We start from the raw sequence: 17,520 nt of genomic DNA, 5'->3' as shown, positions 1-17,520 counted from the left end.
TTTAAGACTAGATTCTGAAAAGAAACCAACAAGATTTTATTTACCTTTTAGTTTCTTCTTTTACTTTAAAAAGTCATGGTCATGCAGAAAAATCATATTTTTCTTTTAGCTTAATAAAAAACATATTTTCTTTTTTCATTTACAACACTTTAATTGATGTCAGAATCCTGATACCAAGTTAGATTTTACCACGTGATGCCCATGTATTTGACTGTTAGAATCTGTGATATTTAAAATGTGTATGTTTCTTAGGTAGTCTTTGTTTGATTATTAACACCAAGCTGCCTGTGTGTTCAATTTAATGTATTGTCACTGTATTTTATAATTTACTGATTTTTTTTTTCTTTCTAGTCCCACTTTTACAGAAACAATACAAAGTGCGTCAACAGCACATTACATGGTACATTGACAAAACATGCATCAATTAATAAACAAAACAGTGGTTTGTATATTTGTTGCCTGGGAGGTATGTGTCTCAAACTACAGCCATTTCTTTAGGCACTTGTGCTTTGTCACTAAAGCTGATGTTACATTAAGTGACTTCTTGTAGTAGGGTATATCAGACCTGCTGACTGCAGTCACTGATCTTGCCACAGAACCATGCCAATTTGAACTGCTGAAAATCTGCCTGTGTTACATTTACCAACTGATTGCCGACTTTCCAGTATAGTCATGCTCCTCCCTTTTTACTGACAGCCAGTAGCATGCTGCCTGATAGAGCTGGCACTGTATGAAGGGTTAACAGCTGCAGTGAGTTCAGCAGTAATCTCTGCCCTTTTTTCGTTCTGTTATAGTACATAGTGTAAAACATAGGACATTGGATAGACAAGCCTATTTTCTATTTGAGAGGTCTAGTCTTATTCCCCATCACACCATTCTATGCATTGCAGTTTTAAAAAAAAAATCATTAGTTGTCAGTTCTCATGCACATAAGCCCACCTGTCCAACTAAAGACAAAATCAAACTTGCCTGATGTTATCATAGTGAGTTGCAATTTAGCTTTACTGAGTCACTGGGTATGTCATATTAGGCGACTACCTTCACAAGAGCCCACCACCGACAATCCATGACTCACTATGATCATGTAAATAAGGGACTGGAAATTGCTGAAAAAGTTGTGCAATGTCACTTAGCCTTAAGATGAATAAGCAATTTACATACAGTAGATGATCAATGTAATTTTTTTAAAATCTTTTAAAACAAAGACAAGTTAAATGTAGGAGTTAAAATTTATTACTTTGTTGTTTCACCCAAGTTAAATCTTGAAATGCTGCTTGCATGACAGTATCGGCCATGCACCAACATTGATGGACTGAAAGTCAGAAGTCTACGTGACCATCATCATCAGGTCCTTCCATGAAAACCCTAAATACAAAGAGGACTGTTTGACTTATGTTAGGTAGATTGCCCAGAGGGGACTGGGCGGTCTCTTGGTCTGGAACCCCTACAGATTTTATTTTTTTCTCCAGCCTTTGGAGTTTTTTGTTTTTCTGTCCACCCTGGCCATCGGACCTTACTCTTATTCTATGTTAATTAATGTTGACTTATGTTTATCTTTTATTGTGTCTTCTGTTTTTCTATTCATTTTGTAAAGCACTTTGAGCTACATTTTTTTGTATGAATATGTGCTATATAAATAAATGTTGATTGATTGATTGATTGATGTTTTTTATGAGAAGATTAAAATTAGTTTTTTGAGGAGGTAATAGTGGAGATGATATGGTAATAATTTAGTGGGCATCCTAAGCATTTTTTATAGAGGTATTTTTCCTATTAGTTTGCAAGCTTGCATTTGGCTTTAAAGTTAGTTAAGTGACAGTGCAGTGTACTTCATGCTTGTTTTGCTGTAAGAGAAACATACAGTGCTTTCACATACACATTTTTATCACACAAGCTAGCACAACATTGGACAACAGGAAGCAATGTAAGTGGAAAAGACAGAATGTGTGTGCAAGTTCAAGAAAGAGAGTGTTCCAGACAAAGATTGTGCCCAAAAGAGATCCAGAAACCTGTCCTTAGCTATAACTTCTGTTTATCCTTTTTATTTTCATTTGTTTTGCCTTTGATAGATCTGCTTTGGTAAACAGTGTCATGTAGTGGTTAGTGTCACTGTCTCAGGGATCCAGTGTGCTAGGGTCAGTCAAGCATCCTAGGTTCTTTGTCGTTTGCACATTCTCCCTTTGGTGGCCTGGTTTTTCCTTTGGGTACTGTTATTTTTTTCTGGCATCCCAAACATTTGCTTGTTAGGTCGATTTGCAATTCCAAATTGTTGTGGTGTGAGTGCTGTGTGTGTGTGCACGAGTGGTCCCTGTTATAAACTGTCCAAGGCTGGTTCTTGCTTTGTTCTCAGAGTGCCCAGGGTAGGATTTGCCCCCCTTTTGGACACTGAGTTAGACGAGTTTAATAATGAAAGTATTTATATGATTATACTGTTCAGTAAATATCAAAGTGTCATCTTTAATCAGCAAGTGCTGAAAACAGGCCAAAATCTACAAGTACCATTCTCATATTGCATCTGAAATCAAACATAAATAGAACAGTGCAGTACTGTTGGCACCATGCATTGCAATCCATGGAAAATATATGATCTCAGCTGAAGAGTATGAATCCTTTAATGGACATTTGGCACCTCTAATACTTAGGCACAATTTGTAGAGTAATACACCATGTTTATCTAACAATTAAATAAATTACATTCAAATAAATAACATTGTAACAATTTTAGATCACCTTCCAATTCACTGTGATGTTCTTAAAACACATACTGTATATTTGATGTCTAAAAGCAAAAAGTGTATTGCCATTTGGAGTTGACCGTTTATCCCTTTTGGTACTCACTTACTTATGTAATAAAGTATTCACCACCAGCATTAGTCACATCTGCTGTGGCTTCATTCCTGGTTTATATGCACATTTCTTTAAGATGTAGAATGGCTGTGTGCTATAGCTAAGTGGTTTAAAGAGCAAAGATTAGGTTAATGGCCTTCTGCAGTAAAATCCCTAACAGTGACAACAAATCATTTGATTATCAATGCCCACAAGGTTAGCTGAGAGAGAACACAAGAACATTGGAACTGTTGTGATGAGAACAGACCACTGAGCTAAATGAATGTGCCAGTACTATTCGCCTTGATTCTCCAAAATACATTAATATTAAGTTGAAATTTGAAGGTCTCAAAGAACTACCTAATGCAACACTACTTTGTAATGTATTCCACATGCCTATGGTTCTTTGTGTGAAGAACATCTTTCTAACATTTGTGTGAAGTTTGCTCTTAACAAGTTTCCAACTGTGTTATAGTGTTCTGAAGGGTCTATTTTCATTTATATCTTTCTAATGTTGTAATATTTCTAGGCTTCTAGTCAAAAGGAATTTCCTTATTTAGTAGAGGTTTTTGAAAAAATGTGTCAGGAGTTTATGCAGTATATGTACTTACTAACTTTAGCACTCTAGGGTAAATGTTGAGTCGGCAACAGTTGAAGCTCTCAAAAGGCATTAATAAAGTAGGTGCAGTCAAATTGTTTTGACTAAATGGCAAATTACGTAATGTGGGTACAAGTGAAATATTACGAGAATCAAACTATCTATATCTGGCAAATATGCTGGTTGGAGGTATATGAAACAACAGCCACATTGTTTTGATTAAAAACTCTTTTAACTAGTGACACAGTGTGTGCATATACATTTTAATGATACAGATCCAGTTTTGATTGTGCCTTTTCTCTGGACATTTTTTCCTGAGTTTTCCGTAGATGCCTCTGCAGCTCAATGTCACTGATTAACAAACGTTTTTTGAACAAGTCCATCAGTGTCGAAAAACATGATGATTATTGTCTCTTGTATTAGAAAAAACAAATTGCATGCACGATTGCAGAATAAATGCCAGAAATACACAAATTCGATAACTCGGGACCATTCAACCTCAGTGGTCTGATTAGCCAGACTGTTGCACATGATACCCAACAGCATATTCAGTAACTACACACAACTCACATTCTGTTGTCTGATACTGGGAATATTTGTTCCCCACCCTCATACTGGGAAACTACCTTTATCTTAATGTGAAGTTGGAAGCTTGCCCTGTCCTAAACTCTGCACTCCACTATTTCCTAGTTTAAACACTCCTCAACTAACCGATTCATATGCCTCTGTAATATGTCAGTGCCCCTTCTATTTAAATGTAGTCTGTTTCAGTGGAACAGGTCCCATCTTTTCCAAAAGTAGTTCCATTGTCCCATATACCTGTGCCCCCCATCATACGCCAAGATTTGAGCCACACATTAAGCCTTCCAGTCTTCTCAGTTTTCTTGGAATGGTACAGGCAGAATTTCAGAGAAAACTATCTCATACTTTTATGATTCAGCCTGGCTTCTAACACTTAAAATCAGAATTGCAGGACTGATAGTCTACCCTTTTCCACCCTCCCAGGGAAGTCTCCTCCCTCTGCATTTGGAAGGCAACATACTGTATGAGACTCTATGTCTCTGGAGCAAACCTGGATCTCTCCTTAATGATTTAGCCCCCACTATTAATACTACTTTCTTCCTGGGGACTGGTTTTGATGTTACCCAGTTGTTTCTCCTCGCCCCTGTTTAATACTCCTGAGTTATCAGTGTCACTGTCCAGCTCTGCAAGGCCCTGAAAATCATTGAAAACCTCAAACACTGGTGTTCATGCCCATGGATAGTGTACACCTCTTGCCTTGCACTTGCCTCTGACTGTGCCCTACCTGTTGTTACCTCTCTGGTCTGCAGTCTGCTTACATGTTAGTTTGGGGTTGCATACTATCTTCATAAAAGTAGGTAAGATCAGCTAGTTCTTTACAACAGCACAGACTAGACATTTCCTCCTCAAGTTCAGTGACCATAATCTTGAGGTTGTGGATCAGCTGGCATCTCCTGCAGATGTTTGCATCCTGGGAACCAATCTCACTGAAGCCAGCTTCTGAAATGTCCAACCTAACGAAGAACGTGCATTGTTTTAATGATTAAAATTTCTTTTCCTGACAGTTAAGCCCTTTTAAAATTAAATATAAATGACCTATGAGTTTAATGTTCTACCTCACCTGTTTAATACATTGTGACATTCTAATCCCTGTATTTAACTTCTAAAGATGATCTAATAACTACACACTTCTTTCTTTCTGCTAATGGCTGAGTTTAATTTATATTCTAAATGTGTTTTTATCCCTTTCTACTGTAGATGCCTCCCTTACACCTTATCAGTTTCCCTACAAACTGCCTCTTTACCATTTCCTTTCTTTTTAGCCCAACACAACTATCAATACTGTAATTAGTATTAATACTGAATACTGTAAATCCCATCCTTTTTAAACATGCTATTTACTCTTGTCTTCCACTTAGCACCAATGCATGTCAACTTAAGCCTGGTATGGTTGAGCTAACTAGTTTTCCTTCCATACTGGGAAACCTACTAACGTATTAACTATTGACAGAATCAAAGCCTGTTAATTATTTGTTTATTGTTCTGCTGAGCTGCACTTCATCTTCTGCCACTGCCACTTTGCTTGCACAGTGTGCCAATATGCACACCCACCCTTCACTCCCAATATTTTCCTGCTCCTAGGCAGTTTAAACAGCCAAAAAGCCTTGTAAAGAGAATCAAACTTAAATTAGCCAACACCTTAGTGGCAACCAAAATCAAAGTTGTAGGAGTAAACCCTGTATCAGAATAATGTTTCACTCACAAACAACACTAAGACCCAAACTCTCAGTACAAACTGCCAGCCAGGTTGTACATGCATAGTATGTCAGCAAAGAAACCTGACAGAGACTGTGGTGGCTCTGAAAAAGCTGAAATTGTACAAGAAATTCCAAAACCAATTTAACTTACCATTCTCTTTGGAATTTACATAGAGCCAATAAGAAAGACAGGATGGCCTTTTTTCCTTATGTAACTATGTTAGAGACTATTCTGGCAACAAGTGGTACAAGGTAGATGCCAACTGTTAATGGGGCACCAGTCCACCACAAAGCCATATCATAACCCTCTATGTCCATTGCATAGTGATCACATATACATGCACACAAGGTCCATTTAACATTACTAATATGTTCTTGTTTATTATATAGCTGGAGAGTGGCAACTTATTGCCTGTTGGCTGGAGATCCACATAAGAACTTCACTGTACTCTGAACACATGACAGTATTACACCTATTTATGGCCACATACCCAGCCACCCCAGGCAGATTTAGCATCACTACTTAAGCTAATGTGAATGGTTGTAGGTGGTGGATAAAAACTAAACAACAACAACAACATTTATTTATATAGCACATTTTCATACAAACAGTAGCTCAAAGTGCTTTACATATTAAAGAATAGAAAAATGAAAGACATAATTATAAAAAATAAATCAACATTAACATCGAATAAGAGTAAGGTTCAATGGCCAGGGGGGACAGAAAAAACAAAAAACTCCAGACGGCTGGAGAAAAAATAAAATCTGTAGGGATTCCAGACCATGATACCGCCCAGTCCCCTCTGGGCATTCTACCTAACATAAATGAAACAGTCCTCTTTGGATTTAGGATTCTCACGGAAGGGCTTGATGATGATGATGGTCACGTAGACTTCTTCCTTTTAATCCGTCCATCATTGTTGGAGCATCATGAAGCTTTGAGTAGGTGGAGGTGGGCAGGCCACCACCACAAAGAAACCGGAAAAAGAAACAGAAAAGAGAGTAGGGGTCAGTACCGATTTTAGAGCCACCATGAATAGTTGTTATGATGAATTGAACATACAGAGTATCAGGATTAAGTTAAATTACGATTAAAATGAAGTTATAAAAAGGCCATGTTAAAGTAATGTGTTTTCAGCAGTGTTTTAAAGTGCTCTACTGTATCAGCCTGGCGAATTCCTATTGGCAGGCTATTCCAGATTTTAGGTGCATAACAGCAGAAGGCGCCTCACCACTTCTTTTAAGTTTTGTTCTTGGAATTCTAAGGAGACACTCATTTGAGGATCTGAGGTTACGATTTGGAATATAAGGTGTCAGACATTCCGATATATAAGATGGGGCGAGATTATTTAAGGCTTTATAAACCATAAGCAGAATTTTAAAGTCAATTCTGAATGACACAGGTAACCAGTGTAGTGACGCTATGACTGGTGTGATGTGTTCTGATTTTCTTTTCCTAGTTAGGATTCTAGCAGCTGCATTCTGCACTAGTTGCAAACGATTTATATCTTTTTTGGGTAGTCCTGAGAGGAGTGCGTTACAGTAATCTAGTCGACTGAAAACAAACGCGTGAACTAATTTCTCAGCATCTTTCAGTGATATAAGAGGTCTAACTTTACTTATGTTTCTTAAGTGAAAAAATGCTGTCCTAATGATCTGATTAATATGTGATTTAAAATTCAGATTACAGTCAACAATCACCCCTAAGCTTTTTACCTCCGTCTTGACTTTTAATCCTAATGTATCCAGTTTATTTCTAATAGCCTCATTGTATCCATTATTGCTGATCACTAAAATTTCAGTTTTCTCTTTATTTAACTTGAGAAAATTACTATTCATCCATTCTGAGATACTAGTCAGACATTGTGTTAGTGAATCAATAGAATCGGGGTCATCAGGTGCTATTGATAAGTACAGCTGTGTGTCATCAGCATAGCTGTGGTAGCTCACGTTGTGCCCTGAGATAATCTGACCTAACGGAACCAGACCTAAAGAACCAGTGAAAACCATAGACCATGGGTGGGGGGGGTGTTGGTATGGGTGAAGTATGCAAACTTCATACAGGTAGTGCCCAGATCAGAAAGTGATGTATGGTCACTGAAGCAGTGATGTATCTTCATTAAACACTGCATCAACAATCCACCCACAAATTAGTTTTTACTCTGTTTAATTGTAGCATGAAGTGAAAATGAAAGTGTCATTTTGGTGGCTAATAGGTTTCATAGGCCTTTTTGCTCCTTTTTTAGAAAGGAAACTACATTTTTATTTTTAGGGTCATTCTTGTGCTTATCTAATGTAATTCTCACTTGCGTTTTCACGTCTTGAAGATTAACCACAAAGTGCTGCTACCTGCATTGTAAAGTTAGTCCTTGTATTTTGGGGTGTTAGAGCTACGGGGGACCACAAGACTAAAAAGACTGTTGTCTGTCAATGATGTGCACTAAAATAAAAGAATATAAAACATTAGAATTCACATTATTTATATTCTAAATCCAATACATTCCTTAAAACCAAATGAATAATTTTATATTATTATTTTTTTATTTTGTTAATGCAGAAAAAGGTTGTAGCATCCTGTGGGATAAAGGTTTCAATGATGAGTACTGTTACCAGTTCAACTTTCAGTCAGCACTCACTTGGAAGGAAGCCCGTGTGTCATGCCAGAGCCAGGGAGCAGATTTACTGAGCATTTCAGACCCGTCTGAGCTCACATATTTACTAGGTAAGTCTTATTGTTTAACTCACACACACAGTTTATTTTGTCATTCTGGTAGAGAACAATTTATTTGGCACAACTGGAGCATCTAGCTTCTGAGCCCTGTACTCCATATGATTTTCATACAAGGAAGATTGTATGGTATTGTTTTTTCTTTTTTTTTCTTGCTGGCATTTTTTGTATGCTGACAAAATTGGACTAAGTGAACCTAAATACTTTGTCTGAGCCTCTTTAGACATAATAGTGTATGCATACTGTAGTGTATACACATATATGGAGTTCAGTCTGATGTACAGTAGAATACTATGCAGTAGCGGATAAAGTAATTGTTGTAATTGTCAGCCTTATCCTGAAGCTGCAATTTGGTAGACACCTAAGAGCCAATTTGACACAGGCACAATCACAGTGTTCACCATCAACACATTCCCATTGATTTAATTACATTAAGTTTTTACTTTTCTAAGGTTAAACTGTGTAACAGAATAAGATGCTTCTCGCACCCTTGCACCCTCAGACACCACGTCAGACACTAGGTAAAAGTCCAATAATTATATTTATTTTATAATAAAGTGCACAAAGCACCCTCTACTCCCAAATACTCCAATAAACAATGAACAATAACAAATCCTCCACTCCCAGACGCTTAGCCACCCTGCCTCCCAACTCAGCTCATCGTCTGGGAGCCCCCACAGTCCTTTTATATTCCCTGACCCGGAGGTGTTCCTTCCCAACAGTCCACAAGTCCTTATTCCTTCCGGGTCAGGGTAAATAATGTTTCTCACCCCGGAAGCCCGTCGCTCTTCCTATGACGAACTTCCGGGTCATAGGGCATGAAGAATTCTTGGTCCTCCCTGCAGCTCCCTCTCGTGGCCCCATGGCATCCAGCAGGGCGGTGCACAAAAACTACATGGTCCATAATGCCCTGCTGGTCTTCTGGGGACCTCCATGCTGCAAGGAGGGCTCCACCTGGCGGCTTGGGGTATTGGCGGGGTACATGGCCGGCCATATCTTACAGTACTCCCCAGCGGCAATTATAAAGATTCGGAGCGGCCTGCCCCAGAGGAAGTCTTCCTCCAAGAGGACGCGTCATCCGGGATCTGACTGCGTTGCCCCTGTCCTCGAGCAAACCTTGGGGGGACGGTGTACCTCCTGTCTCCCGGGGACATTGCGCCACTCGTGACCCGTCGCTGGCAATTGTAGCACCGACGCAGTCCTCCTGGTTGGCTCTTTTCCCGATACCTGAAACATCTCGGGAACTCGGTCAGCTCCACCCTTTCCCCCGCCAAGGAGGGTTTTCTGGCCGCCTCGCTGATCTCCGCCCTTTTTCCCACCTTGTCAGGAGACCCCTTCTTTATTCTAAGGATCTCCAGTTTACTCTGGGGCTTGTCCACAGTTTGGGTCTCTCTATTAATGAAAGAGAGCCCTTTTACTGTCTGCGCGCCTTTGATTTATAAACAACATGGGTCGGGTCTTTAGGATCGAATCGCTCCAAGAGACAGCACCAACCAGCTGCTCTGGCTCGATCGGTCCTTCCCCGCCGCTCCGTAAGCGTTCGACCTCTCTTGTAGGGCACATCCATTTGGCACCCGCTATGGATTAAAAGCGGGCCCGGATCACACTGCGTCCCTATTACATTATATACGGTACCGACATTACCTGTCTGTACCGCCAAATCACATAACACGGGAGGCTCTCGGTCCAATCGCCGCAGGTACTCACGTACTCTTCTTAAAGGCGCTTCGGCCGCCGCTCCCAGATCTCCAACGATCTTCTTAATCGCCTCTAAAGTCTGCAAAATACTCCGCACGGGCTCGATTAATTTTGAGTTCCCCGCGTCAAAATAATTAGTTAATTCGGCCGGGTTTGGCTTACTTCCTGGTTTGCCATACCGTCCGCCGGGAGCCAATGAACTTCGCCGCTGTCGGCGCGTGTTCTGGCGGGTTCCGCGGGTTTCTGGGAATTGGAGTTCTCTACAGGCGAGGACCGGGCCGCCATCTTTGGTCGACTGCGACCTGCCTTTATTAATTTGTCGGCAGATCGACCAGCCATTTCCCGGCCCTCCTTACCTTCTTTTGGGTTGAGCAGTGCCGCTCATCACCCCTTTCTCCTTCGGAAAAATCAAGTCCGTCTTTTCTTGGGCGAAGTCATAAACAGCTGGACACGGACCTTCTCCTTCCCATAATCTTCCGGGTGGGTCACGTGTCCTTTGCCGGCACCCGTAACGCGGAAGTCTTTTCGTTGTCCGTCTGCCCGCACAAAGCGCCACACTGTCTTGGAGATTCTCCTGCATCCCGCAGAACTTCCGGATGATCTTTTCGAGGTATGTGCATGGTACAAAATGCGTAATTTTAAATAAATTATCTACGTTTGCAGCACATACCTCGTTGTAGGTTTCTTCGTCCGGAGTCCTCTCCCGATCCGTGTAGTCGCCCTGTCGCTCATCCCAGTGTCGGCCATGGCGAACATGGAACTTCCGCTGGTACTGTTGCCCTGTTTTGTCTTCTTTTTCCCATTATAGACTTGAAAAAGGTGAGGTTTCTGGCGATTTTCCTGTGTGTGTTGTGACGCTGTCTTCCGGGTATTCTGTCCACAGTAAAATTTTTCCAGGTCCTCTGCCAAACTGACGGCCAGAGAATCCTGCCGAGCTACGCCAACTGTAACAGAATATGATGCTTCTCGCACCCTTGCACCCTCAGACACCACGTCAGACACTAGGTAAAAGTCCAATAATTATATTTATTTTATAATAAAGTGCACAAAGCACCCTCTACTCCCAAATACTCCAATAAACAATGAACAATAACAAATCCTCCACTCCCAGACGCTTAGCCACCCTGCCTCCCAACTCAGCTCATCGTCTGGGAGCCCCACAGTCCTTTTATATTCCCTGACCCGGAGGTGTTCCTTCCCAACAGTCCACAAGTCCTTATTCCTTCCGGGTCAGGGTAAATAATGTTTCTCACCCGGAAGCCGTCGCTCTTCCTATGACGAACTTCCGGGTCATAGGGCATGAAGAATTCTTGGTCCTCCCTGCAGCGCCCTCTCGTGGCCCCCATGGCATCCAGCAGGGCGGTGCACAAAAACTACATGGTCCATAATGCCCTGCTGGTCTTCTGGGGACCTCCATGCTGCAAGGAGGGCTCCACCTGGCGGCTTGGGGTATTGGCGGGGTACATGGCCGGCCATATCTTACAACTGAAAAGGTTCCCCACACCATTTGCAGACTGCAGTTTGTCTTTAAATACTACAGTAAATGTGTTTTTCCATGCTTTATCACTATCCATGACATAGTATTATATATTGGGGTTTAGGATTCTGGTTTGGTTTGTCTTCTACATTTCTGTTTATTTCAGTTTAATCTTTTTGTTGCTGATAAGGATTTACAAAAATTCCATCTCAGTATGCATTGTAGTTTGCACGAAAGCAGAAATGTGACCTAGATTAATAAGGATATATATTTTTGTAAAATGTTAATGTAGCAAGTAATCATGTCTCAAAACAAACAACTGTTGTTATTATTTAACTTTTTTTGACTTCCCAAACAGGATTGTTGCCTGTTTCTTGTCCCCAGTTTTGCTATTAGAAAAGAAAAATCACTAACACTCCTATAATGTTTGTTTCCTCACTTGATCTAACAGTGGCAAACTCCCAGATACAATGGCATCTAGTCTTTCTTTTCAATGTCTCTTGAAATTCTGTTAATCTTCACATCATGTGCTACTTATTACCTGAGAACTAAACCAAGTTTCATATGTTTGTGTAAAGATCGCCTCTTTAATCTATTTATTAAGGATTTGTTAATTATTTTGCCATGTATGAAGTGCATTGTAACTGGTTTAATGGCTAAGCAAGGTAGGGGTTTACTATTTTTTCACCTCCTGCATGTATGAAACCTGTCCCAAGGTGTTGTCTGTGTGGAGTCTCCACTTGCCCACCCCACGTCTGGATGAGTTTTCTCCTAAAGCCAAACAATGTGTGTGATAGGTTAATTTCCTAAATCACTTATGAAATTATGAAATCAACCTATGGACATCCATTAGTATAATAAGAACACTTGGGAGCAGGTTTTGTATAATTAATGTACAGCATAAAAAAGTAAGGCCCAATTGCACAATAAATGTACAGGACATGCCTTCAGGCATCATTAAAAGAAAAAAATATCTGATTTATTGTACACACGCACACACACTAATCATACAGTATATAATAGATACATTACTTATACACTGATCACCCAAAATTTGAAAACCACTAATAGGTGAAGTGAATAACATTGATTATCTTTTCACAGTGATACCTGTGAAGGGTTGGAATATATTAGGTAGCAAGTGAACAATCAGTTCTTGAAGGTGATGTGTTGGAGTCAGGAAAATAGGCAAGCTTAAGGATATGAGCCTCTTTGACAAGGGCCAAACAGTCAACAGAGTGAAGCCGCAGACTACAATACCTCTAAAGTTGGACACGGAACGCCCTCCGTATCACAGAATGCCCATAGCGTTAGTCACGGAATGCCCTTGACAGCGCACTCCATGTAATGACGCAATTATGGTAACACCCTATCCAACCTCACTCGCATCTTGCCTTCTGCAAGACAGTATTGACACGCTCGTTGCACAGTATGCTGCACTTGTACAAATTACAACAGTTTCTATTTGGACAAACATAAATGACTTCCAGTCTCACACTTAAGGTATCCAACCATTCTAAGCACTTTGCCGATATAAAATCTTTTTTTTTTCTATTTTGAATGGTTCATTATGTTTTGTCTTGAACCGTTACATTATAGTAAAAGTAAATCTTTTAGTGTTTCAAACAGAATGTACCTCATGAAACTCATACCTAGAGATTTTCAATCAATAAATGTATTTCATATTTCCACTAGCAAATTATAAACATGTGAAACAATATTAAGCTTAATTAATGTTTAAAAGGTTTGCAAAACAGTGCTACATATAAAATTGGTTTTAAAATTGTCAGGGAAACATTTTGGGAAACAGTAAGTCATTTATTTATTGATTGATTTGATCCATCAACTTTTTCATTACTAAAAGCTGTTTGTGTGAAATACTGTATGTCACATTTCCATATCAATTGAACGGTATGTGACAGCCAAGAAATTTTTCGTGCAACATTTAAGTAGATCGCAAAGACCCAACTTAGATCAAACTGTCTTTGAGTCGCCTTTTTTATCTTTGATAAATATCAAATACTATTAACACTACTACTATCCATCCATCTTCCAACTCGCTGAATCCAAACACAGGGTCACGGGGGTCTGCTGAAGCCAATCCCAGCAAACACAGGGCACAAGGCAGGAACCAATCCCAGGCAGGGTGCAAACCCACCGCAGGACACACACAAACACACCAAGCACACACTAGGGCCAATTTAGAATCGCCAATCCACCTAACCTGCGGGACTGTGGGAGGAAACCGGAGCGCTCGGAGGAAACCCACGCAGACACGGGGAGAACATGCAAACTCCACGCAGGGAGGACCGGAGAAGCGAACCTGGGTCTCCTAACTGCAAGGCAGCAGCGCTACCACTGCGCCACCGTGCTGCCACACTACTACTAATAATAATAAATAGTTGGTCGGTTGCAGTGTGCATTCAGCAGTGAATCATCCCGAGGTGATCTCATCATTAAACATTAAACATTATATTGTTACTTACATGTCTCTCCAGAACAGTGATAATATAATAAAACACAAAAATATACATAGAATACAATATACAGTATAGATATATATTTAGTTATTTGAAATATTTATACATAGTCTTTTTTCTTACAATATTTGTTATTATGATTGGCTGTTCAGAAACTCAACAACTAAAATACTTTCTCTGAATACTTTCTCTGAAGCCATACTGAAGGCCACTGGTTCTTTACTATTTAACAGAAGACAGGAGCAAGTAAAACAGCTGTGCAGAATGGCTGAGTATGTAATAATCTTAGCAGAATGTCTTTTAGATACCCTGCCTGGATAGAAGGCAGCTGGGTGCCAGTAATGTTTTCTGGCTTTCACCACCCTTTGCAGTGACCCAAGCATGTGTGCCCTACCAGGATGTGATGCCGCCAGTGAAGACAGACTCTGGACAGCACCTGTGAGACATCTCAGGAAGGCGTTGGTGAACTTGGCAATAAACAAAATGTGCTGTTCCCTCCTTAATTAATTAATGATTATTACTGTACAAAATGTAAACAAGCTCATCATTTGCACAGCACCCCACAAAAACAAACCACAGCTTAATCCGTTCTCTGAAGTCTATGACCTGCTCCTTAATTTTTGGGCATGAAAGGTCATATTGTCCTGGGACCACTGAGTCAAGCGTTTTAATCATTGGTGGTGATCAGGCCTATGACGGTGATGTCAGTAGCATTTTTAATCATGGAGCTGGTGTGGTGTCCAGACACACATTCACACCGGGGGATTAGCTCACTACCCCATAGTGTGCCTGGGTTGAGAGTGAGCATAGAAGATATGGTGCTGGCAATCTGCAAAGCTGAGGTCTGTTTGCTGTGAAGTTCAAAATCTAGTTCTTTTGCCACAACAGTATTGAATGCTAAGCTATTGTCTATACCTCTGTAAGAGCAGTTTTTACATTATTCAGATGTGCCAAAATGATATGGAGTACGAGACTTAACTGCTGTATCAGTATGCATCATGGAGATGGTGAAGGGGAGCAAAGTTATGTACAGTGATCTTTTTGACTAGTAAAATCACTATACGTTCTGGAAGCTGGCCCGGACAAAGACAGGCACACATTAATTTTTCTCACCACACGTTTATTTACACTATATACAGTTCAGTGCACCACAAAACCTCGCAAGACCCCAAAGTCCTGGCCACAATAATGCCTTGCCTTCTCTTCAGGACGCCTCCTTGCCTCCTCCAGCAAGCTCAGTCCACTCCGCTCCCGACTCTCGCCCCGAATGAAGGGAGGCGGCCCCTTTTATCCATACCCGGATGTGCTCCAGGTGCTTCCCGGCAATCTCCCGCCAACACGCCCCAGTGTGGCGGAAGTGCCAGCTGTATCCCCGGAAGCACTCCGGGTGTCCCAGCTCCTCTTCCCCCCATGCACTTCCTGGTGTGGCGGAAGTGCTGAGGTCCAGGGCTCCAAAGGCATGGGGGCGCCCCCTGGCGGTGACCACGGGCCCCTACAGGGTGGAGCTTCAAAGCTCTGTACCCCCAAAGGAACCAGGGTGGTCGCCCCCAGATGGTCTGGGGAAGGCGCAAGCCCTCCTCTGGTCCTCCTGGGCGTCCCAGCCGGGTCGCCACCCTGGCCACATCTGACAACGTGAAAAAATATATTTTGGTATTTAAAATACCAGGGGCCTCATGTATAACGTCGTGCGTAGAACTCACACTATAACATGGTATCTTCGTAGTACATGTTTAATTATTCTATCCTTCACGCCAGTCCCAGTGAAGCATACAGTGCGAGGCATGCAGCAACGATCCAGGAACGGAGCATTAGATCCTTGCTAGCGTAGCGACACCGTGTCCTTTAATTATTAACAATATAGATTATTTAAATAAAGTTAAAGTTTTATCTGTATAATATAATAAACATTTTGCTGGATTTCATCTTAAAAATGATACCGTCATCATATATAAATACGTGGTTTATAAAGTGGCTCAGGTTGTGTAGTATTATAACTATTGCAAGTTTACAATGAGATGATTGTACATAAAAGTAGAAACAGTTCTACAAGGAGCAGGTGATGGAGTACGTTTAGAGCTCTTGGGATGAAACTCTTTCTGAACCACAAGGTCCATACAGTAAAGGTTTTGAAGCTTTTGTCCGTGTGAGAAGCAGTTCAAATAGGAAGCATGACCGAGGCAGTGTGTGCTTGATGCTGTATACCGATAATTCTCTTTCCGATCAGCTGCTCCGAGTGGTGCAGTAAGAGTAATATGGAAAAAGATGATCCGCTGTGGCAACCCCTAATGGAAGCAGCTGAAAGAAGATGAAGGTGTAGTGAGAGTAACAACGCTAAAGAAGCTATGGTATTTAGAATAGTTTGACCATTCTGTGGACCATTATGTTGTTACAGGTTAATTACAATCAGATGCATTAAACTAGTAAACAATATGCGGTTAATTTCAGTGTATTTATAAAGTCACGTCTGGAATGTAGATCTGAAAAAGAAAGATAAACCACACAGGAACAGTAGCATTGCTTTGACGCTTGGTGCTGCCAGTGTGCAAAACCGAGCGGAGAACTTGCGTACGACAGAGTATGAGGTACCGTGGAAATGTGCGTGGCTTTACGCCAAGTTTAGGTTTTATACTTCGTGATTTGAACGCGGAAACGTTCTTACGCAACATTTCTGTGCGTACGCACCATTTATACATGAGGCCCCAGGTTACTGATAGGTTTTGCTTCTGATTAACTAGCATATATGTGATATACAGGGCAATTATAAATACTTAATCGCGGTTACAGATATTTGATTACGATCAGTTACACTTAGCTATGGTCAATTATACTCAACAACGGACAATTACAAATAATAATAGTTATTATAAAAAATAATCGACAGCTGAATCTGTTGATTTACTACTCCGAATTGAGTATTCCGAACAGCCCTGTTGCAGTACGGTACACAAAGGGACCTGCTTGTTATTTCATACTTTCTAAGAGCGCTTAGTATTGCAGGCACCTTAATGTCGATTCAGCTAACATCTTTAATACACTCTAGTATAATTTGTAACCTACCAGTAAAGTATGATATTATCTAATATTAATAAAACTTGCAACAAACTCACTGTCATTTTGATTTCCAACTCAAACTCTGTCTTGGTCTTCTTTCCTCAAAATGCTTGCATAAAGATTTATTCAAAGTCCACCATTCCTTCGAGCACCGACAAAAACAATGATTGGCGTATCGAAACTGACATCAAAGGGCGTTCTGTGACTAACGTTCGGGGCATTCCGTGATATGAAGGGTGTTCCATGTCTGACGTCATACTGTAGGTATTGTGGGCTGCAGTTAGACCCTTCTCCAAATAGTGGTGGCTAGACAACTGAGTCAGATATCCAAAACGGCAGATCTTGAGGGGTGTTCCTGGTATGCAGTGGTTAGTACCTACCAA

General features: G+C 40.8%; 1 protein-coding gene across 1 annotated transcript in view; it reads left to right on the top strand.

The window, feature by feature from the left end:
• ly75 (lymphocyte antigen 75) overlaps nucleotides 1–17,520 on the top strand; it is a 209,950-nt gene that overhangs the window by 60,717 nt on the left and 131,713 nt on the right. Inside the window, exon 4 of the mRNA XM_039757470.1 lies at nucleotides 8,261–8,425. Coding sequence (XP_039613404.1) covers nucleotides 8,261–8,425 — 165 coding nt within the window. The remainder of the gene's footprint in view (nucleotides 1–8,260; nucleotides 8,426–17,520) is intronic.

This window comes from Polypterus senegalus, chromosome 6 (assembly GCF_016835505.1).
Source record: "Polypterus senegalus isolate Bchr_013 chromosome 6, ASM1683550v1, whole genome shotgun sequence".
In the NCBI taxonomy this organism is placed as follows: Eukaryota; Metazoa; Chordata; class Cladistia; order Polypteriformes; family Polypteridae; genus Polypterus; species Polypterus senegalus.
This window is presented reverse-complemented; position numbering and strand designations above follow the sequence as displayed.